General features: G+C 40.9%; 1 protein-coding gene across 1 annotated transcript; it reads left to right on the top strand.

The window, feature by feature from the left end:
- Nucleotides 1–6340: 6340 nt before the first annotated feature.
- On the top strand, nucleotides 6341–24968 carry IL20RA (interleukin 20 receptor subunit alpha; the record flags this gene model as incomplete). Its single annotated transcript, XM_082302593.1, has 7 exons — nucleotides 6341–6410; nucleotides 17293–17422; nucleotides 19602–19780; nucleotides 20440–20615; nucleotides 20774–20918; nucleotides 21462–21601; nucleotides 24054–24968. The coding sequence occupies 7 exons, from the start codon at nucleotides 6341–6343 to the stop codon at nucleotides 24966–24968; spliced, it is 1755 nt and encodes a 584-aa protein (XP_082158719.1).
- Between the last annotated feature and the right edge of the window lie 470 nt (nucleotides 24969–25438).

Here is a 25438-nt window from a genome sequence, read left to right as displayed (position 1 = left end):
AGTCATGGTTAGTTTTCTTCCACCTCGGTGAACTCACTTTGGATTTGGTTTTATGAATCAGGAGTGGTCTTGGCTATGCTCAGTGGTTTGGTCGGCTGTTCTGGGCTATGCAAATCAGGATTTGTGAATACACCACTCAAAATAGCTCTGCAGATGTGACTTAGGAGAGTGGAAGAATGACTTTTACTTCTATGTTTGCAGTGGTTTAACTTTACTGGTTTTGGCAGTATCAGTAGACCAAGACAGATCAAGAATACGTGCCACATCCTCCTACATGCAATATTGTGGAAAATCATAACTACTCTTAATTGAATTAGAGACAAGGAAAAGCTCCGTTAAAGGTATTAACAAGTGGGGTCACTGCAAGGCTTACCATGCTTTCCTGGAGTGTAAGTCTTATAATAAGCAGTTTAATTTTAGAGGTGTGAAAAACAAGGTTCACTCTCCTGTGAGAATTTAAAGAGTTTAATATAAAGACAATAAGAGACACATAAAACAAAGCAAAGGGATAACGGCCGGGTGCCTTGGCGCTCTGCCAAGAGCACACCTGATGCCCGGGAATAGTCCTTTTTATACCATTTTTAACCGTCTGTTCTTTATGCATATTCAAACTTTTCCAGGAATTGATCTGCATGGCCCCTGCTTGGTTCCGCCTTTTTAGAGCATGCGTATTCTTCTGCCTTGCGGTTTTATTTCTTTTGATTTTTGGGCTTGGGCTCACTCGGTGAGAGTTAATGGTAGGGTGGATCTCTTAATTCTCCAGACAGTCAGGGCTGATTGCAGCTTTGGCCTCTTTGTCCCCCGGGCAGAGCGGTGATAGCGGCTCTCGGACCCTCCTGGCTGCCCTTTCTCCGGGTGGAGTAGCCTTTGGGCCCTTTTGTTCCCCGGACAAAGTGTTGATCAGCAGCTCCTTGGGCCTCATCCTCTGCTCCCTTGGAGGTTATCTTACTTGCTCACACTTGCTAAAAAGAAAGAAAACTACATCCACACAGCAAAAAGCATTTCTAACATTATATAATATCTACCTTAATACTTGCGAGAAACCAGTATTATATGTTTATAACAGAGGGATTATCAAAAGAAGGTGAGATGGAATATTCAGAAGGAATTGGTTTTTTCTGTGAGGAGACCTTTATTTTGTGACTTCACTGTCAAAAAGAACAAGAAAATGTCTATGTGTAGCAAACAGCCGTGGGCTAGGAACATCAGCCTCAGCAAACAGCTGCTTTCACTGCTCCACTTAGGCTTCTCAAAGTCACAAAGCCTAGAGCTCCAGGGACACTGGAGGGAGTCTCTTGAATTGACTCCCTTCGGTTAACCCATGACATGGTGGAGCTGAGGTTCAGCTGCAGGTGGCACCATCTTGACACAGGACTGATATTCTGACTGCTTTGGAAGGGGACAGGAACGCAGAAGGATGTATACATCCATTTTCAACTTATTAACTGCAGGTAACCTATACACAAAGTATCTCCACACATGTTGGCTCCTGGTATAGGAGAACTTTCTCCTTGGTCATGTTTGCATTTATTAGAAACACTTTGTAAGAGACAAAAGGCAAAGCATTTGCAAAAGATCCAACTGAACTATCTCTAGGGTTTAGAATATGTACTACTCTCATTCACTTGAACTTGAACTTTAGGTAGCTCCCTGTACAGCTGTGTAGGTGTGTTCCTAATTACAGCTGTGTTTAAGAATGATTTTTCATTGCTGCTGATTGTTTTACCTCTGAGTTAAAAGACTGCTTATTTTGTTTAGTCAATCAATCTACAAAGAGCAAAGAAGGAATTTTTAAGGTGTTTCAGTTCACTGTGAGCAAAAGCAGGACTTTCAGGTCCGTTTATTCTTCCAAAGTTCTGAAAAAGAACTTTGTTTAAATTGGATCTATTAAACTCTTTATTAAAGGTCTTAAAGAAATATAAACATCTGATCCTTTTCCTTCAGCCTATGGCTGAAAATAACTGTGCTGGTTTTCATACTTTGAAAATTGTGAACTTTTATATAATCTTTTACAGTAAATGACAGAAATATTTTAGGAAACAAGATGATGAAGAACCTCTTTCACGAGAGGTATTTTATGGGGGAAGATGAGTAACTGTTGTTACACTGAAACTACTGTAGCACAGGAATAAACTATAAACTCTGTCTGGAGGAACATGAATCGTCACTCAAAAAATTTTATTTCACTCAGTTTTCCCTTTCAAAGGTCTGACAGATTCATATATCAAAGAAGGGATAAATGCTATTTAACTTATATAACTCATACCCTGTGTAAGTATACATTTATTTTCAAAATGTGAGTGAATTTCATAATCAGAAAGGAAGTATCACAAATAAATGAGCTGGTTTATTTTCCTTTGGATACTTTCTTAGGAGTTTTTAAATACCAGCATGAAGGGTAGCAAAGCTAGCAGTCAGACAGTCTTCCCATCAATGTGAACAGGGTCAGAAGAACTTACTGGCAAAGCAACAAGTATCAGGATCAGCAAAAGAGACACCTTCCCATCAATCTTCTGCTGAGCTGAACAGCAAGATGACCCTTGCCTCTTGATTGCACCAGCAAAACCTAGTAGTCTGCACCTGAGTTTTAACCTGGCTGGGAGAATACAGATTCAACAACAAAGAACTGATTAGTAGGCAAAGGACGCTGCAGATATGAGAGGCATAAAACTGTACAGTATCAGAAAAAAAGCATCCCAATCTAACCCTAAACCAATTGGTTAAACCCAAAAAATCCTCTTGGAAGGTGGTTGTTCAGGTTACACAAGACACAGATTTGTTCCTGCAATGAGCACAAAACACAAACACCATCCTTCTCAGTTCTGCATCTGGATTTCAAAACATAGTCTGATAGCATCTTTTAGTATTTTCAAGCACTTTTTCTTTAAGTTCCTCTGAAGATTACTATACTGCTACTGTTCCGTTGAAAGAATGCAAAGGCAAAAATTTCCTGAAACGTTTTCTGAGCAACAGTGTAGGTTTATCTTTTCCATGTATAATTTTAAAAAGCATCCAAGGCAGCCTACCTGCACCTTAAATTAAAACAATTAAAAAATTTCCATAGAAAGATCAGTTGTGCAAGGCTGGATTGGATTGTGGCCACATGTCTGAAGTTTCCAGTTCCTTCTAGTACTCATGTTGTTCTTTATGGATACATTTGGCAATGTTCCATGCTATATGCATTGAAATGACTCTTTCATTTACACTCCTGAGTTAAACTATTTACAGAGTAAAGCATAGGCCCTTGATTTTCTAAGACCATCCCTCTATTTGCTGGCAGGAGGAAACGTCTCAGAAAAGTTCTTGTCTTCACCAATAGCAGGCCCAGATCCAGTGGGATGCATCTTGTGATTCTCTTGACTGAAACTCTATTTTTGTCCAAACAGGGCCTTTCTTATTGCTTGCAGACAGTAAATATAGTCTGTAGAAATATCTGTGCAGTCCATCTACCTCACTCTTCGCCTGCTAACACACCCAGCAACAGTCACCACCCAAGCACAGTCAACATATCACCATCAATTGGCAGAAACACAAGGCCAGACACTGCCAGCCTCACTCAGGCAAATTTCCAATGAAAGCCAACAGCAACTTAGACTGAGAAAGGAGCATGGGATTACAGGTAGTGTTGGAGCCAAAAGCCGTGTGTGCACTGTTCCACAAAATAAACACATTTCTAAGAAATGTGAGCAGTACTGAGAATGAGAGGGAGATTGCTGAAAAGCACAACTATGACTTGATTTCAACTGCAGGTCTTGTGATCAGGGAAAGAGAAAGAAAATAAAAAGGGCACTCACAGTCCCAGATTGATGCAATCAAGCTAGTTAACACTCCCCACCCTGTCAAGCACAGAATTTCCTCCCTCCTGCTGGGCTTCTAGGGCTAAGGATGTCAGGTGAAAAAAAACCTCAAGCCTGCCAGCAAGTTCCTTGGAGAAGCAAACTGCTCCTGAACACCTGTCACAGAGCATCTTATCAGGAAAGATTATAATCTCTTTCTCACACTTATTTTACAAAGGTAGAAGCTTATCCTAACACCATTTCAACACCCAGCTAAAAAGGAGAATAAATCAAAATGTCAAGGATTGGATTTTTTTTCCATTTATGACACATAATGCTAAATGTTCTTCTGACTTTTTCCATTGTACAGTTAAATTAACTTCTTGAGCTAATTTTTTTATAATAAAGAGTAAATTCTTCCACCTATTCAGTCTTTTAGCTACTTTGTACTGCAGTTAAATTCTAAATAAAACCCCTATCTTGTACAATCAATCTGGAGTAAATCTGCAGAAGTTAAGGGCTATATGCAAATTTGCTGTAATGTAAATGAGAGAGATCCTGTCCTGCTAAAATTAGATTATTCCATCATTAATCTCTTATGTATATCCTTTATTTTAGACAGAAAAAAATGAAGATGGAGAGGAAAAAGATCAAAATACAATGGAAACAAAGCTCCACTGTCACAGGTGAAGATGTAGTCAGAGGTCATAGCAAATAGTACTGGCAGTGCCAAACTCTGGCAGGAAAAGGGTATTAATTTTTCTCTTCAAGACAAAAAAGAAAATGAAAAATGAGACACTGAAATTGAGGGGCTACTTCCACTCTGTAATATTCAGAAACTTCAGTCACTTGTGACAAGGTTTCCTGTCTAAAGCCAGGCTCCAGTCTTCAAAAGTCAAGTCAGCTGGGACATTTCCAAGATCAAGGGTAGGAGAATAAAAAAAAAAAACACCAGAAGGCCTCCTCTCCCCACTTCTGCTTAAAATGCCATTTATCCACAAAGTTTAAGAAGTTTCAGCTGAATGCGGAAACATTTCTAGTTAGAGAAAGTAGTGTTATTTTTCGTCAAAATCTTTGTGAAAAATCTGGCCAAAATTTATTGACAGGAGAGACACTGTCCAGTTGAGTACCTGAACTCACTATAGGTCCTCTCATCATTCATGGTATGTATACTTAAGACTGTGAGCAAGCCAGATTACTTGCCTTGAGACCATGGCTTTGAACTTTGGAAAGCTGTGTTGTCTGTGGAGCCAGAATGAGGCTAGAAACCTCATTTTCTCAGCACACTTTCAGATTGGGCCTCTGTATCCGGACAAAGGCATCAAGTACCCCCTTCCTAACACAAACAGCACAGCAGGCAAAAAAGCAGGAGTTGCAGGAAAGACACAGAGTGACAGAGTCAGCTAATCTGGGAGAGAGACCAGTGTGGAACACTGTAGTGTATATCTCTATAAGTATATAGATACTTACAATATATATTACTCTGTACATGTACCATGTACAGTTTCTAATCCTCTGTAAATTAGAATTAGATAAACAAGCAAGACAATAATTTCCAGACACAGCCTCTTGCTCTACCAGTCAACCCATGCTGACCATCACTTCAGTGAATTGATCTGTAGCAGTTGCATTGACACCTGGCTCTTGTTTGCATGGTACTCCTTTTATGCAGAAAGGCCCGAGGGAATGGTTGGTGATGAAAAGACTAAGAGACCAAAAACTAGCAAAAGAGTGCCAAGATGGAGGAGGTAAACTTGAAGGGAACAGAACAACTGGGAGGACAGCAAATCAGGTCAGCTGGCAGGAAAGGAGCTGGCTGGGGTCTATCTCCGGGAAGAAGGGCTGATGTCTCAGCACCTTCAACTGCTAGAGCCTCCCCAAGTATTCAGTCTGTAGCACCCCACGAGCACAGCGTGCACCCTTTCAGGTTCTCTCACCTCCTGCTCTCAGTGAGGGCTGCACTGAGCAGCAAGAGCTAAACATGTTATTTCTCACAAGCCCAGAAATGCTGAGGTGGGAATGTGCCTCTGCAGCCCCTCTACTCCAACCGGGGTCAGGTGGAACAGGATGCTCAGCTCCATCACCAGATGGATTTTGAGTATCTCCAGGAATGGGGACTCCATAGCCTCTTACCATCTTCAAATACACAATTAAATGCGAAGTAGTAGGGAAAATCATATCTTTGAACACCCAGTGATGTAGCACGTTGCCCTTCAGCTTCCTCCGGAAAAAAAAAAAAAAAAAAAAAAAAAAAAAAAAAAAAAAAAGGTGCGCAAGAGCATCCCACTCACGTCTCACGGTGGTTTCGAGGGAGAATTATTAATCAGTGAAAGCACTGAGGGGCGCAGCAGAAATCACCCCGCAGCCTGGAGACGGTGTCACGGCGGGACGACAGGGCCGCGGCAGCATCACCGGGCGCTCACCGGCTCCCGCAGGCCCCGCGGGAGCGCTCCCGCCCGGCTCCTCCTCCCACCTCCTGCCCCGCCCTGCCCTGCCGGGCCGGCCGGCCCGCTCCCACCCCCTGCACGGCGCGGGGAGCCCCCGGGCCGGGAGATGTGGCCCCGATGGGCGCCTGGCTGCCGCTGGCGCTGTCGCTGCTGTCGCTGCTGCCGCCGGGCCCCGCGGCGCGCACAGGTGGGTGCGGGTGCCGGCGCTGCCCCCGCCTGTCGCGGTGGGGACGCGCATCCCTCCCGGGCTGGCGGTGCGGGCCGTGACCCCGCACGGCCGAGCTGTGCTCCTTCAGCCCCGGCCGGCCGGCGCCCGGGACCCGCGGACCGGAGCAGGGCTCGGGTGCTCCCGTGCCGTCCGCCCTGGACAGCCGTGCATTTGGTGTTGTGTTTTCGGCTGGAGGAGGAGAACTGGGTATTTCTGTAATGTTGCTTCATCTTTTCTTTTTCTCTGTAATTAAGCTGGAATTAGGTTTTACAAAGCTCTGTGTTGATTTGCTGTCAGCTCTAAGTCGATAGCGTGCTCTTGAGATAGTTCTTGTTATACCCATCGCGATAATTCCCCAAATACCTTTGGTGTTTGTAGCTTCCCTTCTGTTTGACAGGCATTATCCTCAAGAGTGTAACTGAGCAGTCAAGAGCTAGATTAAAACAAAAGTCAGGGTAGGGTTTTGGCAGAGATACTCAGCCCGCGTGTTAGTGTCCTGAGTGGCTCCAAGTCCCTTCTCCCACCGGTTGGCTGTATCATATGGTGACAGCCACACATCCAAGCACAAGAAACCCGGAGCAAAAAAGGTGGCCGCTGGAGTGGGTTGTGGGAGCAGCTCAGAGAGCAAAATGTCTCGACTTGGACAAGGATGTTACCCAGTGGGAATGAGCTTATAAACTGTAGCGTGGAACGTGTGTGCAGGGGGGGTCCCCTGCTGCTGTTAAAATCATACATTATTTCCTTTTTTAAATATATCTCCTATTATAAAACAGAGCAGGGCTTTGGACGGATTAGCAGATCTTCTAAGAAACCTACTCTGACTCTGTGATTTTGTTCTCTGCTGCAAGTCTTGCCTCCAAAACTCAATGCACAGGGACAGAATCTGCTCCCATTTAACTCCACAGCAAAACTTTCCAATCTTGTGAGAGCTGGAAGGCAGTGAGGAGAGTTCTTCATACCCTGAATGCCTTTGAGTACCACTAAGTACTGTGTCCTAGTTACTCTTTTGACAAACTACTCCAATAGGCATCAGTGATTTTGAGTTGCTTTCAGAGGTACCAATGCCAGCTTCTTTTTAAGTAACTGACCACATTATTTTCATGTTATTTAAGTCCGATGGTCATCAGTGCAAGTGTGGAAAATCTGTACAACTGGCATTCAGTTACCCTTTAAAAAAAAACTTTAAAATGTGTTTACTGCTGGTTTTGATTCTGAAGAAAGTTTAGAAAAATGTCAAGGGGGTTATGCTGCTTTTGTCTAGTGGTTGTTCAAGGAAGAAGGGAATCTGTTTGCACATTCCTGAGGTTTTAGCTGGACATCACTTCAGAGTTTTGTTGACAGTCAGCAATACCAGCACGGAAAGGAGAGCTGTGCCTTCCACTGAAGGCTTAGAGCTTCCATTTTTACCTTTTTCAGCGTGAGACCTTAAATGCTAGTTTAATTCATCCTAGAAGTATTTTGCTAATAATGGAAGAAATTATATGAAGTGCAGAACCATCATAGCAGTGCTCATGTGCTTTTTCTGAAGGGAAGTGATAGGTAGAGGAATCCCTTTTGGGTACTTTGATCCAACAACAGAAACCAGGACCCAAGTGCCATGTAATGCAGTTTTGCAGCAGGACTTTGCAGACTCAGATTCTTAGATCTTATGGGATCTGTCCTGTGCCTGTCTCCTTGGGATCTCTTGTCAAGTTCCTTTCTGAACTCCTTAGCAGCAGCATTTAAATGCTAAATTAGAGCTTGACCTTTGCGAAACACCTTTTATTTTGACTGTGATGTGTTAGTGGGCATGATTTTATCCTTACTGGATTACATCTACTGTTCCAGCAGCCTCTAACTGCATTCTGTTTTCAGGCCCTGCTGTCTATGAACTGTACTTAATAGACTATCTGAGCAAGGATAAAAATTTCACTTGTCACTGCAATTGGGATTTTTATAAATTGGTGTTTCACTTAACCATTTAAAAATTTGTACTGTAGAACAAGTAAAAAAGTGAAGAAAATGCAAAATAAAATGGAAAATTAATTTTTTAACCATCGGGATCAAGACTGTTCAAGCACGTTCCTTTTTACCACATGGGAGAGTTCAGCAATTTTTGTGAGGAATGTGAAGGAACAGCCTGAATTTTTTACATGGTAGAATATTAATCCATTAACTTACCAAGCTCTATTTTAAATCCTTCTGCTTGCTTTTAGGGGAGGTTTCCCTAACCACATTCTTCTGCAGTTAGAGAAACCTTGAAATCTTTGGCCTGTAGAGTCCAGTCTCTCTCTTGTAGATCCATACAGAAGAAAGAATGCACTGGATACTATGGTATCTATATCTATACTATGGTGAGGAAAGGGAAATGAGCCTGAATTCTGTACAGCAAAACTAGGAGCATTTTGATTTATTTAAGGCATATTTTACTATTTTCATTCAGGTAAGGTATGTGATTTTGAAGCAAATCTCAATCATTTCCCTTATTGTATTTTTGTTTATATTGTGACACAGTCTTGGAACTGGATTTTTTCTGGATGAAGCTGCCCTTGAACATGTGCTTCATCCGCTCATGTAGTGCCAAGTACAGGTGGTCCAGTGTTAAAAAGCAAAACCCTGAAATGTATATAATGTAGACAAGGTTTTCTCAGTATAAACATTTTAATCTAACAGACCTGCTCATACTGGGTTGCAGTCCTTGCTGGCATACACCCAGCTTTAGATCCCACTGGAGCTGATATGTGGCTATATCAACTACATTTCATATGATGCAACCTTGAAAGCTTCCCCCTTTTGATGTTTTCTAATTGCAGTGTAAGTTGCTTGTTCTGCACTGACATACCTGATTTAATTTATGTCTTTCGTATTCCACTTTATCATATTTTTACTAATAAATAGTAATTTGAGAAGCAGCTTCAGGCCTTCCTTTAAGCAAATTTCGATGTGTTTTCTTTCACAGTTACTAAAACTGTACTGGAATGTACAAAACATCCCTTTTGATGTTGTTCTGGGAAATACTGGATAAAAGGCTAGAGATAGGAAAAGCAGTGGGGAAAAATTGTAAAATAGAATGATTTTTTGAACTCTCAGCTTGAAAATTTTGTGTATATAGTATTTTGTATAACCTAGTACATATCTATATACTTTGCAAGATTGAAATGCATGTGTGTTAGTGATAATCTGTGTGTTTACCAGAGAGGGCATAAAGCTTCAGTAATAAGAATGGAAGTATATGGGGGGGTTGAGCTTGGTGTTTTTAAACAGTATTTCCTTGCTCTCCACTAGTGTGAAGCAAAGAAGAATAAATGTAACATAGAAATAAATAAAAATGGATATTGGCATAAGGAGAACTGCAGTATATGAAGAAGGAGTGGCATGTTGATATAGTTGAAAGGTTCATCCCTACTTTCTCATCTCCAGCTTCCAGTATCATGCTAGGCTGTTCTGGACAACACTGCGATCTAGCCCTAGTACTCGGCTTTGCTTATGACTCAACTTGACAAGTTCATATTGCCTGTTAAAGAGAAATGGAAATTGTTAAAGGAGGCAGTTCATTCCATAGAGGGACTTCCAACACTCTTGGGATTTGTGATTAAAGGCCAAAACTTAGATGTGCATTGCAGTTCCTCAGCAAACACTCAGGTTCACCACTGTAGCTGATAACCATTCCTTTCTGGGCCTCTTGTTGTCTAGTGACCTTTATAGTCTTAATTCCAAGACAAGCAAGTGGTTAGGATTACTCAAGTCATTTGTGTGTGTGTGGTTCCTGTTTATGTTTGGTTTTATAGTTTTGGCTTGTACAGATTGATTTCTGCTGATGGAGTTCTCCCTGAGAAATGGTATTGATTATCTGCAAAAAAGAGAGAGAAAAACCACCCTTATGAGCCAGCTGAACAAGAGCTCCCATATTTTAAGAGGCTTAACTTGGTAAGAGCCTGAATTTTGGAACTCAGGACCATCTCTAGATAAAAATTTAAAATTACATACAGCTCTTCTCTTTGTACTTGGTGTGCCAGTAACTTGGGTGTTGTTCAGAGGCACCGTATTTCTGTTCAGTCTCACACCATTGAGGGGATGCCCCAGGAGTTCTCTGCAAACAGTTCCTTCCCAGAGGCATTGCCTGCGAGAGGTGAGGCATTACAAACTTTCTGGGAGTGTTGGTCCTTCCTCTGAGATCTCGGGTGCAGAAGAAGGTGTTCAACTTCCATCATCTTAGGATTGCCTTTCCCTCAGAAAGGAAGGCAAGTGCTCATCCCCCATCAATGTTACATTCAGTCTCCTGTCCGAGGCAAAATGTGGATTGAGAATTGTGGATTTCTCTAATTAAAATTGTTTTGACTCCCAAGAAAAGCATAAATCCCTTTTCTAGAAAAGCCATCAGTAGGTCACAGAGCAACAAGCAACATCTCTTAGGCAATAAATACAATGCTGTTAGTTCTAACTGGACTGTTGTCACCTAATAGCTGTTAGTCAGTGCTGAATGATGAAAGCCAAACCTAATTTTGGCTCAATTTATATGTAAAAAATAGATATTTTATGTAAAGATGGATTAGGAGTGTACCAAAATGTGGTGTATGGCAATTTGGCTGATAACTGTCGCAGAGCATAATTTTTACAATATTTCAAATAGAAAGCTCAACTCTTGGATATTTTGGAAAACAAATGTAAGATGTCAGAGGTATTCTAACTAAGCTTGCATTTTCTTGGCTGTTCGATGTGATTGATCTAAGCAGCAATAAATGGGTAATGCTAAACATGTTCTAGGTAGAAAAGAAAATCCTCAACATTAAATGCTGGACAGGCAATTTTCAATATTTCATATTATTTCAAAACATCTGTTTTAAAAAACAGCTATCATGTCATGGCATTGTGTCACTATTGGGCTTTTAAAATTAATGTAGCTCTTTTAGACAAAAAATGGTTTTGCATGACAAACTTAACAAAACTTCTTTGCATTTTAAATTAAAAAACAAAATAACAAGAACCAAGCTGGAACCAAACCAAACCATAAAGCACAAAACACCTCCATCAGATTACAACTCTGAAAGCCTTGAAAGGGCTGTGACTAATTTTAGACAAGCTCACTTTGAATTTCACTCACAGTGTTTGCTTGTTTCAGGCAAGTATTGGTCACTCAGAATTAATAGAAAACATACCTACAGTAACTTTTGCCTGCTGGAGTGCATCAAGCAAATCTGTTTGCAGCAGGGCATGGCGAAGACAGTGGGAGTTCTACTCTTGTACTTGCAAACTTGCAATGCAGTGGGAAGAAAATTCAGTTTGTTTTATTTCATAAAAGTTAGCAAAAAAGGAATGGATGTCAGCTGCCATGGTTCTCTCCAGCTCTCTCCTAACAAGCCTTCGATGGACTGGGAAGACTTCCTCCTCCTCTCTGAAGTTGGGTATTTCTGGACTGAGTCTGAAATGTTCTTTGACCAATATTCTCTTTAGAGGTGTTTTTTATAAGTTAGCACATGGTTTGGATAAATAACAACAAAGCTTGACATGGAGGAGGAGAGCCTGTCAGGGCAAGCCATAGCTTCAGTCCCACTTCCGTATCTCCTGTTCTTCAGGCTGTATTTCCACTCACACTCTTTGACAAAATTACCTCCTCAGGCTCCCTGTTTCCAATGGCAGCCTGCCCGTTTCTTGAAAAACAAACCCCATGTGCTTCAGTCTCATCCTTCTCCCACCTTTCCACACCTCTTCCCTCAAGCTTTTCCATCTGCTCCACCACCTGGTTTTCATGCAGCCTTATGCTTCCCTTTCTGTCCATCTTTCTTCCCCGTGTGCCCCCTCTGAACAGGCTGTGTAGGGAGTGATGGGCTCCTCTTGTGGGAGAGCAAAGAGTGTGCTTTGTGGCTAGCTCTTGAGTGCTGTTATGACTTGAACAGGAAATCACCTCTGTGCTCCTCCCCACATTCCCACCAGTGCCGCTCAGTTCAAAGGGTTTCACTAACCTGACTTCATACCCAGCAACACCAGAGTTCCAGCAACCCATCAGGAGAAAGGCAGCTGAGCTGTAATGGCTTCTACGTACCTCTCCTCCTCCTCCTCCTCCTCCTCCTGCTCTTTTTTCTCTTCCTCATTATTCAGTCTGCTGAGTTTGAGTCAAAAAGAATCTGCACAGAAAAAAGCTTTCAGGATCACTTAATTGTTAAGAAGTTTACTCATTTACTTAAATTGTTGCTAAGACAATGAGTAAGTCAAAAGTTTGCTAAAGTATATTCTTGGTTTTGCTGGGTTTCCCTTCCTCTGTCTATCTTATGATCTACAATTTTGGCTCAGTCCCCCTGTTTACCACTTGGTGCAGTCCCTCGCATTCCTGCATGGCCAGTGCCGACTTGCCTGAAGCTGGAGATGTGCCAGAAAAACCCCAACCCTCTGCTTGTGAGGGACACCAGACATGATGCTAAATGGACATTTACTCTGAGTATGACAAGTTTTATTTTTATGTTATGCTTAGGCATGTGTTTGAGGGACTCTTTTTCACTGAGAACAACATAATCAAAACAGATGAGCTGGAGGAAGAGAAGAGAGAAAAAAATTCCTCAAAAAATAAGAGCCAACAGCATAGAAGGAGCAAACGAGATTTCAGAGGAATATGGTTGAAGTCATCCAAAGCTGAACTGTAAGACTAAAGAAAGGGCAGTGGTTTAGAGTGTTCATTTTCAGATGCAGTGTATCCTAGATTGATCCTTAATTGCTTGATGCTTCACTGGTGGCTCTAAGCTACCAGTGGGATAAGGTAAATCAGGGACTCTGCCTGTTTGAAAGGCTGTCCGCTCTCTGAGGTGTGTAAGTGGGAGTTCAATGCATGGCCTTGAAGTGGCAGCTGCAAATGCCAAGGCACAGCTGCAGTGATGCCCACAAATTCGGTACCCAGCACAAAGGTTTCGCTTCCATCAGAGGTGCTACCAAGGGCCACTTCTGTATAAGAAAATACGACCGCAATTGAAGCCAAAGTCTGTGCCATTGTCAGAGAAGCAGTTCCTCTTTTGAATTCTGAGAGGACTGTGGGGGAGTGTTCTTGGGTTTTACTGCTGTGGGTAGCAAGACTGTTGCAGTAGGGCTCATCTTTCTGTCTTAATGCTTTCCACATCACTCACTGTCTTAAATTTTATCTTACAGTCATCTAGAGGGTTCTGTGATACTTCTTGCTGTATTTGATTGGATAATTTGGTGTTTGCACCTTTGTGCCATGCCACAGTAAAATATAGCAGATGACCACTCTACTTGAGAGGGCTACAGTAACCAACAGTGATCACACAAGGAGGCACTTGGATACCAATAGGTCAGCTCTCAGTGGGTCCTCTGCCTTCTCCCCACCCCAGAAATTTTGCCACTGCACAGAAAAAATAATCTAAACTTTTCTATATGTATATATTTTTATGCTTTGCAGCTGCTGGGTTACCCAACTGAAGTGCAAAGCTAAAAAATCTGTTTAGAGCCAGAGGACATGGGTAGCTGCAGCTGTATTTGTTCTGCAGCACTGCCATTAAACACAGTTGTTTGTCACAGAGGCAGGCAGGGGGACCTCCTAGCAGGTAAAAGACAGATGCACTGAATGGGTAATGGTTGTAACATGGAAAACATGTGTGTTTATCCTTGTGTCTGTATGTATGTGTCTGTGTGTGCATGTAGATAGATAGACAGGGCTATAACCAAAACTGAGCTGTGAACTGTACTGACTTCAGCAAGGCAGGTACTTGGCAGGCAGCTCTATGTGATTCAAACTGACCAGGTTTTTAAACATAGCAGGTGATTTCATAAAGAGAAGATGGAGCACCTGTCATGCAGACTTTTACTCATGTGAATAATCTCACTGACGTCAGAGGGGTTTTTCACTCACATGCAAAGGTGTTTTCGGGCTAAGTCATGTCTGTTTTGGAGAGTCTCGCTATAGCTTATTCTAAGATCAAGACTTGGCTGTTCCTTGTGGTGGTGAAGTTTGCAAGCCCATATTGTTGCTTTAATTCCAGTCCAGATGTCACTCATGAACATGTAAACCATGATATTACTCAAGGTTTGATTTACAGCGTTTCCAAAGACAGTAATAAGGGTTCCATTTTATTCCATGCAATAAATAAAGTGACTTAGTTGTACTGGGAACTGAATGACAGCCATTGCTAGCAATCAGTGACGCAGACCTAACCTAGCAGAGCAACGTGTGACTGATTTCTGCTCCTAGGCCAGTACAAACTGAAAATGCTCTATGTGACACCCATGCCATTAATCCTGAAAAATGGAAATAAAATCAGAATATAACTGGATGTACTGTGTTTAAAGACAAGAAACTGAAAGACTGAAGACAAGTTAAAGGACTGAAACAAGCAGCTGTTGCATATTCTTGAGCCCTTTCCTGACTGATAACCATGGAACATTCAAGCTCTGTGTATAATCTGTTTTCTGCACGTGCCTCCTGATACTGCTGATCACCAAATAGCCAGGAAGGAATTTATTCTTAACTCTTCCTGGAGGCGTAGTATGGTAGTTTTATTCTTGTTTTACACGTGCAGAATTGAGGTAGAACTAACTTGCACGATTTGTTGTAAGGACAGGAGCCCTTTAGTAAAGGGGCAAAACCAGAAGTAAAAACCGAATCTCTGCTTTTGCTTCTCATGGAAAGTTAATGGTCTCGGTCCCTCTGTCTTCCAAATCCCACTGAGCTGGGGGTAGCTGGGAGCACAACCAGCAGTGTTGTAATGCTTTAGATCTTGTAAAGATACAGTCTGCGGCTTCTGCATACTGAGATTGGCTCCTCTGCTGCAGTCAGTGTTTCTGTTTTGAAACTTCATTTACCACAGCAGAAACCACACTGGGAGGAGGGAAATTAAAATTTAAAAAAAAAAAAAAAAAAAAAAAAAAACTTAAAAAGTCAAAGAGCCAGTTTTACACATTAATAGTTTAAGAATATTTTAATGTAACAGCCAAACGCATTACTCTTGCTACTTTAAAATGTACTTGAGGAATACAAATGTTTTAAAATAAGGGTGGACAAATGTGGAAAGGTACAGGCAAACAACTCTTCAGAAAATCAAACTGTTTTCTCAGCTTTCCTGGGCAGCTTCATCTTTACATTTGGTTTCACTTAAAGCAATTGCAGAGGACATTTATTTTGGGGAAATGAAAACCTTTGATTTTCTAGATTCTGTATCTTCCACTTGGAAGCAAGTGTTAGAGTAAGGCAAATTCCTGGAGAATCTGTTTTGCTGTTTTTACATCCCCTGGCACCCTAGAATTTTTTTTATGTTGTTACAACCAAGTCTTTCTTACAAGCTGACTGTCATGGGATATTTCTGCATCCAAGAGTCAAGGAAATGGGACTTTCTACTTTTTGTAAATAGATAAGCTTGCCCTAAGGACTATACCTGACAAAATTTGTTCTCTGACTAGAAAATGCAAGCTACTGAACACTAAGAGCTGGAGATAAAAGAGAGCAACATTAGAAATACCTTCCATAAACAGCGCTGTGATCTGAAGATACAGATGCACACATATACCACTACAGCATTAATGAGCAGCTAGAGGCTTGGAAGACCCAGAGTTTGCACTGAGACAGTTTAAAGTAATAGGTCTCTATGGAATTGCAAGGAGATTGTTTTAATAAATGTACTGAAGAGAAAAAAACTTTTACTGTTTGGCTCAAAGACAGATAGGAGTCTGCACATTAATCAGGAAAATGGTGGTGACTTTTGCTTACAAAAGAGCTACATGTTACATACACAGGAGGATGAACACTATTGCTCTAGTAATAGTGAAATATACTACAAAAAAACCTAAGGTCTGCTTACGGAAGTAACAGCTCAAGGACTATTCATTTGAACAGGTTCCCAATGTTTGTGTTGATAGATTTTATTTCCCCCTTTCTTTGCCTCATTTTGTTATCTCAAGAACTAGAATTGCATTCCTAGAGGAGGAAATGACAGGGTTTTGAAAAGTCCTGAAAACCCACAGAGTCACTTTTTTTCTTCCCTATTATGCTCTTGTGGCTGCCTGCAATGGGAAGTGGCAGCTTCAGAGCTGGTCTCGGGGTTGCTCCCCCCGGTGCATGGCAGGAGTAGCTGGGGCTTGAGCCATAACTTTGAACTTGGGATTCTTCCCCTGGGCCCACAGGCTTCTTTTTGCAAGCAATTTAGCAATGCGAGCACCTTCATGACATTTATGAGATTAGTAGTGGGTATTGGAAAGATGTGAAACTGTGTTCTTAAGATAGCCAGATTTGCCTGTTTATTTATTTCAAAATTTCAATGAACAGCAATTTAGATGTGTGTGACCTACCAGTAGATGTTTGCTTTTGACTTTCTGGAGAATCAAAAGGGGTGATCAAATGACACTGGGACTATTGTGAATCATCCAGTCCAATTCTCCAGATTAAAGTCATACTTCAGTTTGTAAAGCTGTGTGTGCAGTAGGTTCTATGTGTATTTTTAAAAAATGCCTTGTTTGTCTTTTAAAAATCCACTCAGCTACAAGATGATTCTAATGAAGTATTAAAGGATATTTTTCTAATTTTCAGTGTTAAATTTTTCTTCAATTCAAATGCAGTTACAATTTTTAAAAAGTGTGTCTCTTTTAGGCCAAGCTTTCCTAGTTTTAGCTTCCAGTCCCTGAGTATTTCCATGCCAGTGCCCGTCATAAATGGCAAAGTCGTTTTTGCTAGAGAAAAAACACACTTGTAAAGATGGAATTTGAGACTGCACTAGGTAGGGACACTTGTAAAAAAATTGATTTCCCATAGCCAAGCACATTACACTTTGAATGCTAAAAAATGTTGAATTTCTGGCCTTTTCAAAAATAACTCTCTGTCTTGGCTAAGTTGGAAGTGTATGTATTTGCGGATTCTTAGTGCGTGTTGTTCCTTTCTTATTTTCTTTCTCAGGAGAGTTGTATTGTTCTTTGCCCAACCCTAGGAATGTCCATTTTGAGTCTATAAACATGAAGAATGTCCTTCACTGGTCAGCACCAGAAGGCACAGGTGATGGAGTACTCTACAAGGTGAAGTATACAGTGTAAGTTGGCTTGTTTATTTTATCTCCCACTGACTTTATTTTAGCATTTTAAATAACAATTTAAAAAAAAACCCGACTTCATGCAAGGTATTGCTGATATAAAGTAAAGAAAGAACTAAAGTGTGAGCTAGACTTAAGCAGTGTGGTTTTTAACTTCCACTTCTGGCACTGTTTACTTCACACCAAGTTAGAAAATGTGTAAGGAGATGTTCTTCCTATGTAAGAAGTGTAGGAAGCAACATTCTAATACTATGGAAGCTTTCAGAGGCATTTCTTCTAAAATGAGACAGAGGGATGAAGAAGGACTGTGCTGGGGACTGGTATCTGTCCACATACGTCCTCTGTAGACATTTAAATGGAAATGGAGATGTAGTATTTAATACGATATTAATAACACCCAGTGTGTCACTGCTCTTTCCTGACAGACCCACTCCCCCAGATTTTTTTTGATCCAGCAAGCCTTTCTAGGAGAAAATCCACTGATGTTATCAAGCATTGTACAAAACCAAGTAATGTGGTTGGAATCAGGCGCTTACATTGTCAAGGTCTGCACCTTAGTAGGATGTCAAGGAATTTGCATTGAGAACCAGCCTGCATTTCCTTTGTTCCCCCTGAGAGAGCACTGTGTCATTCTGAAGGGCAGTGATAGAAGTTTGGCTTCTAAATAGGTATAGCATTGTTGTGACAGATGATGCAATGCTCCCAGTCTTTACCTCTAATATTTACACTTCCCTCAATCTAGGAATATTTTCAGATCAGCAAAATGAATGTAGATCTCTGGAAGTTTCTTGTACCTTGAGAGTGCTCAGCAGTTACAGAGTGAACAATAATTGTCATGGTTTGGGAACAGTGTTCTCCAATTCAGTAGTTCTGCTAAAAAATATGGCACCACTCGCTTCCTCTCCACCTCCAGCTGGAAGCACAAAAAGCAAAGATCACAGATGGAGATAAGAACAATTTACTGGAAACAGCAGTGAGATAAGACAAAAAGCAGTGACAGCAGCAATATTCATGATAAAAATATACAAAAGAGAGAGCACAGAGCTCGACCTGACTGCAGCCATGCCACCCAAAACAGCTCCCTCCGGTCTGGATGAATGTTACCACACTGCTCCATCCACCTCGTTTGCTTCACTGGAAAGGAACACCTTTCTTCTTGGAATGGAGAGAGAGTCCCTTTCCCATGCCCTCAGCAATGACAAAAGATGGTATGGAATAACATAAAGATTTTGGCCATGCCCACATGGCTCCAAGCTCCATCCACTCATGGCTACTGCAAAAAATTCACCCTGTCCTTGACTGAAACCAGGACTACTGTGTAGGAGGTAAAATGTTCAGAGGGCACTGGCTATACTGAACAAAAAAACACTCGTGCCTCTACCCACCCCAGAGAGCAAGGCCTTGGGACAGCTTGAAAATGCTGCTGAGTGATCCTGTCTGGCAGTCAGGCAGAAACGGCCACTCGCCCTTACTAATTAGCAGCCAAAGGGGAGTTCTTAAGGTGAATTTGAGGAGCAGGAGCTTCTGAGCAAATCCAAGCAGGAGTTTTCCAAGGAAATCTTGGTTTGTTCTACCAGTGTATAAGAGCTGGTCAGTACCAAGCATTGTTGGTAGCAGATACCTGGCCTTTTTTCAACTAGAAGGGTTTTGAAGTTCATTGTGTTCCAATTGAAGCTTTCTTTGAAACTAGAAAATGAGGCAACAGGCAGGAATGAGTAGTCTCCTGTCATTCATCTTGGAGACCCTGAGCATCATCTGTGTCCATACTTGAGGATGAGTCACTGACCATTCTGACAGAACTCTTTGTTTCCATGTAAATAGTTATCCTTTCTCTCTTATTGTGTATGTAGAATTTAAACTAAAGCTGTGGAGACTGAAGTTGAGAGATCTCTGGTCTGCGCAAGCAAAGTTTGACTTAGATTGGTATCACTAACATCCCACTTAGCTCCATCTGGCTTCTTCTGGATAGGACCTACTCTAATCTATTTTGCATTAAAAACTTGTGGAAGTCTTGTGCTTCATCTTAGCTGAAGTTGGGATTCCTTGAAATTTCAGATTTCTGCTAAACATGGGAACTGTTTTATCAGCTGTAACAAAGCAGAGAAAATTTTATTATGAGGTGACTAATATAATGGAAATAGCTTTTGTAGAGCTCCTTTCTCTTTCTTTTTCAATATAGATACGGTGTTGGCAAATGGATTAGAAAGCCAGAATGCAAGAATATAAACAGAACATGGTGTGACCTCTCCAGTGAGACCTCTGATTATGAAGAACAATACTATGCAAGTGTTAAAGCATTCCTAAATGGGACATGCTCTGACTGGATGGAGACCACACGATTCAACCCTCTAACAGACAGTAAGGAGGGCTAAGCACACAGCCAGGCATTCAATGGCCTTGATTTGTAATGTGTGCTCAGACTGCATGTGCCTTCATAGTGTATGATATTTTAATTTTAACATGAAGTTACACTTTTTTGCAGTTGTTCCACAGTTATGCTTTTGACAGAAGTAATTGAAATAATAACATTGGAATTTGGAGATATATATATATAGTCTGGTATATACTGAATACTTTGTAATGTTATGGTAAAACCTTACTCAAGGCAAATAAAAGCTGTGGCACATTCACAGTATAAATAACTCATTTTGAAAAGGCTTTATTAAACCAATCAGTCAGCATACTCTAGAGCCCAATATTTCTTATCTGTGCCAGATAATCTAAGAACCTATTGCTAATTCAGCCTATTTTAGTAAATTGAGTTTCAAGGTTGTTTATCCTGTGAAGTCCCAGGAATTCCTTGGCAAAATTGCAAGTCAGTGTTCACTTTCTCGCTATAGAGATCCTCTTAGTTATCTGATCAAACAATTTTTTACCAATATAAGTAAATTATTCAAAGCTCTACTTAAACTCCCCTGAACATTGCAAAAATGTAATATGATCAATTTTTCAAAACTGGTCAAATCAGCGTGCCTCTGCTGAATCTGACTGCTTTTTGTACATGTTCATTTTTCCAGCTAAAATTGATCCACCCATGGTAAGTGTATCTTCTACTGACAAATCTATTTCAATCGTTCTGACTGCTCCTGAGAAGTGGAAGAGAAGTCCTGAGGAAGAATCCATATCTCTGCTTCAGGTGTATCCTGGCCTACAGTACAACGTGTCTGTCCTCAACAAAAAAACAAGGAAGCGGGTAAGCTTTGGCAAGGCTGAATGTTGATTGCATTTGGAAAAAAGGATGCAGCTGGCAGCTCTTAAAGTATCATTAATCTTTCTAGAAAATGTGTATGTGTGACCTTTCTGTAGCTGAGGAGTTAAAGGGGAGAAAAATATTTTTTTAATGTCTTCCAGTGGTTCTTCTCCATCAACAACAACACCTTGGTTGTGCCCTGGTTAGAACCTGGAACAGCTTATTGTGTCAGTGCACAGATACATGTCACCACACCAGTTTTGGACAGCAGCTTTTCCAAAGAACATTGCATTGCTACATTGAGAGGTATGTGTAAGGTGGCAAATTAAGAAAAAGAAGATGCAAGTTAGAAAAAATAATGGTGATTGAATTAGTGAGGTTTTTATGTATCCATTTTGAGAGTGATAATTGGCATGGTTTCTTCCTCCTCTGTGCACTTGTACCAATGAAAAAAACATTGCCTCTAATAACACATAGCTGGGACTGTCTGGAAGGTACATCAGTACCTCTGAAGAAAAGTATCTGCATTCTTGGAGTTTTAGTGCATGGAGAATGCTTTTTTTCCTTGAATGAGATTTGGGAGTGGCAGACCTGGGTCAATCTGAAGTTAGCAGCAGGAGAACCTAAGGGAAGGGTTGTTGCTTCTTTTTACAATTTAATTCATAATTTAGACAATAATAAACATTGTCCTGTAGCTCAAATATAATTTTTTTTATTTCCTGCAAATTCCTTGTTTATCTAAAACATCTGCATTCAGTATCCAAAAGACAGTGTGGTGAATGCACATATTACTGTCTACATACATGAAAAAGTTGCCCGTTGCAATGAAAACTTTTGTTTTATTAACAGATAAAACAGAAGACGAGACTATAACAATCACATTTGGATATGTTATGCCTACCATGCTGGCTCTCCTTTTTATTTCTGTGATATGCTATTGTGTGCACAAGTATATTCACATCCACAAACAAAAACATCCAACAAACCTGGTAAGTGTCTTCTGTTGCAGGAGCTCACTGCCAGCCTTGGCACTCACAGCAGAGCTGTGTGTTTTCCAGGGTTCCAAGCAGTCTTGGAGGAAACCATGGCTAGCTCCAAATAAAAGGTCTAGTTGCCACTGAGATCAAGAGAAGAAAACCACATTGAGGGTTATTAAATGCAAGATAAACAGAGTAATAACTCAAGTTTGCAATGATCAGAACAGAGCTGTTGGTTTGGGAAGAGTCATTGCCTTAAGCAAGGTCTGGGGTGTACTAGGCAAGGTCTGTCAGGATGTCAGAACTCCATAAATTTATCTAAGATGAAGCACTGTGTAAATTCAGTTGGAAAAAAGTTATTGATTTGTTGAATTCAGAAACAAGAAGGGAAGACAATTAAGCAGTATGGAAACACCATCATGTTTTCTTGGACTATTACTGGGTGTTACCAGATTTTTCCACTTAATTGTGATTGTGACGGATTTATCGCGTGTTTCATACAGATAATTTGACCTGGATTTCAAGAATACTTAGAAATCTGTACCATTTCCTAGCACCCAAAAATGTATAGACAAACACATGCTGTTATTTAGACAGCCCAAATACACTTTCTGCAAAAAATGTTCTCAAATTTCTTAGCGCTGCAAAGTTTGTTGATTTTTAGGAAGAACACATAAAGTCTATGAAATGTTACTGGTTTCCAGCTCATGAGGTCAACAGAACTTTCTCACTGGTATCTTTAAGCAAGTTGCTCAACCATAGGCATGCAATTATAATAATGAATGAAGACTTCAATGTTAATCCAATCTGCGTGACACCGTGGGATGGGAGATACAAGGGAGTTGGTTTCAACATGCTGATCTTGCTGAAGAAGATTAGAGCAGTGCAGGAGTCATAGGAGAAGTCTTCACAGGCGGACTGTGGGTTCAGAAAGGCTCAGAAGGAGTGGAGCAGCTGCTGCTGCAGTCAGATGTGCATGGAAACATCTGCGCTTGATGAGGCACTGCTTTTATTACGGAACTGTGGAATCACAGAGTGGTTTGGGTTGGTAGGGGCCTTCAAAGGTGTCTAGTTCAGCCGCTCTGGCATGGGAAAGGACACCTGCCACTAGATCAGGTTACTTAAAGCTCCATCCAACCTGACTTTGAGCACTTGCAGTTATGGGGCATCCACAGCTTCTTGGGAAACCTATTCCAGTGCCTCACCACACTCACAGTAAAGAATTTATTCCCTATATCCAGTCTAAATGAATCCTCTTTCATTTTAAAACTATTGTCCCTTGTCACTACAGGCCCTTGTGAAAAGTCTGTCTCTGTCTTATTTACGTTTTATCCCTGGGATGAAGGGCATGGTATGGGGAGGTAGCTCGGTCTCTTGGGGAGCTAACAGGACAGAACTCTTTAAAGTCCAAGAACATGAAGGGCTACCTAGTGAAAAATTCCCACTCAGTAGCAGACTAAACTCTTAACTCCTGGAGTTTTTTCTCTAGTAAAGATGTAATGTCAATGTTGGGAATTTTTTTTATGTTCATTGCACTTTTTAATGACCATCTTGGAGCTTCGATTTTATTTCTCCCTCTGGAGTCAGTCAATGTTAAGGTAATGAATGAATATTGACCTGATATTTTAATGATGCTCTGGATTTCCCAACATACAGACTATTCCACATGTGCACCCTGTGTGGCTGGGGGGATGTGGAATAAGCCGTTTGTTTTGGTCCAGCACTTCTGTCCTGTGGGACCTTTCAGACTACTTGGTACATCACTTAATGGTCTTAGTCTTCCATTCAAGCTTGAAAACACTGAAATGCAGCTTCTGGTTGTCTTTCCTGTTCACTCCACCAGTGCCCACGTGTTCCTGTCATTTCAGGAAGATCGCTATTGTTTAATTCGATGATTTTGCAGAGAGTCACAGAAGCAGCCTGTGGCAGACTGCACAGTGCAGGCTCCGTAGATGGTGCTTCAGCCTGATGTGTAGCTTCCTCTCTGAAAGGAAACCTGCTATTAATTTATTCTCTGTCAGCCATACGTTAACATGTTACCTGACACCGCTTGTGGGAACTGGTTGTGACGACCATTTTCTCTTCACTGGTTAAAAGGAGTGGAATATATTCGGTAATCTTTGATCCGAGAAGACAACTGGTGTTTTTTCCAAAGTCACATGAGTTTATGCTGGTGGAAACAAAACCCATACTTGACAGAATGGTTCTAACCAATATTTTGACATGGGGAAGGTGAGGAAAGGGATATTAAAACCAGTCATAATATAGTTTTACTTTAGATAGAATAAAAAAAGGGAGCATGTTGACACTCCTGAATGTTTATGTGATGAACTTTTTCTCTAAATTGAAATAGCCTCCTAATAAGGTCGAACATAGCCTTATATTTTAAGAATATAAGATGGTATAAGAAGCAGCAAGATGATATTTTTATTATACTTCACTCAAAGTATTTCTTACTTTCCAGGTATGGCAGTACACTGACAAATGCAAGGAACGGGTTTTCATACCAAGTGAAAAAATAGTTCTCAACCTTATCACTGTTAATGGGGATGACTGTAAGGAATCCAGCCATCTATCAGAAAGGAAAAGTCCCCAGTACTGCACTGTTTACAGTGCCACTGAAGGGAAGGATTTGCCTTCTAAACAACTGCTGAAAGCAAAATATTTGCTTGGTATTTCACATGAAGAGATTTCACTGAAAGAAGATACTTTAGTGGAAGGGGACCATTCTGGACACTGGACATCTCATGGCCAGTCTGGAACACAGAATACTTGGAAAGATAAAAATCCAGGGGTAGTAGAGTATGAACATGATGTAAGGGCTGAAGGATTCACTCCTGGTCAGAAACTAGACAAGAAATGTTCTGCCCCCAGGAGACTACAGGGTGAGCCACAGATTGCTTTGGGGGACTTGGCTGGTATGGAAACAGGACAGCCATATTCCCCCCAACTGGAGATAAGGGTAGCAGACCTTTGTTTGGGACAGAAAACAGAGGAACTTAATTTGCAGGTGGTTGATGCAGCAGATGAATTGCCAGGTGAGACCCATATCAACTTGATGGACCTGGATACTGAACCATCTGGGCAGACATCCTATCATCAGCTGAAAGAAATCACACAGGGCCTCACAGATAAAGAAGGTGTGCAGACCACGTTAGTAGATTGGGATCCTCACAGTGGAAGACTGTATATTCCTACCTTGTCCAGTGTTGAAAATCAGGTGTGTGGAGGAGTATTCAAGTGTGATGATCCTGACAAAGAAGGAATTTTGCTCAGACTGTATGAGAAACAGGTATCTGGTGAATCATCTGAGGACCAAAAAATGTATCTCCTGCGGTTCAAGGAACAATGGGGACTTCACATAGAAATGGAAGACTGAAAAGTAATTTTCTAAAATATTCAAAAATGCAAAATCTTGTTTATTTTGCTAAAGAGAGTGATAGGCTCAGGGGAACAGGCGCGTCTTAATGTGCTGAAATTTTTGGAACCATCTCAGTCGAACAATTTATACATTATTCATAATGGTTTCCAGATGTGATATAAATGATTTTGACATCAATCATAAACCTCTTGTGTAAAATATGATTGTTGTGAGGCTATATTGTTTTTTTAAAAATAAAATAATTTTAAAATAAAGAAGTAAAAAGAAAAAAAATGTAAAAATAAATATTTTTACAGATGATGCTTCCACCTTGCAATTCCTGCAAAAACAAATTACTAGCATTTAAAAGCACTTATTTTTAGAGGCAAAATCCAAACAAACCAAAAATATTGGAAAAATTGTAGGACAAAGGGGTTTGGTGAAATACCTGTAATCTTACTGGCTGGACCATGCCTTGTCCTGCCTCA

This window comes from Coloeus monedula (assembly GCF_965178545.1).
Source record: "Coloeus monedula genome assembly, chromosome: 2".
Classification (NCBI taxonomy): Eukaryota; Metazoa; Chordata; class Aves; order Passeriformes; family Corvidae; genus Coloeus; species Coloeus monedula.
This window is presented reverse-complemented; position numbering and strand designations above follow the sequence as displayed.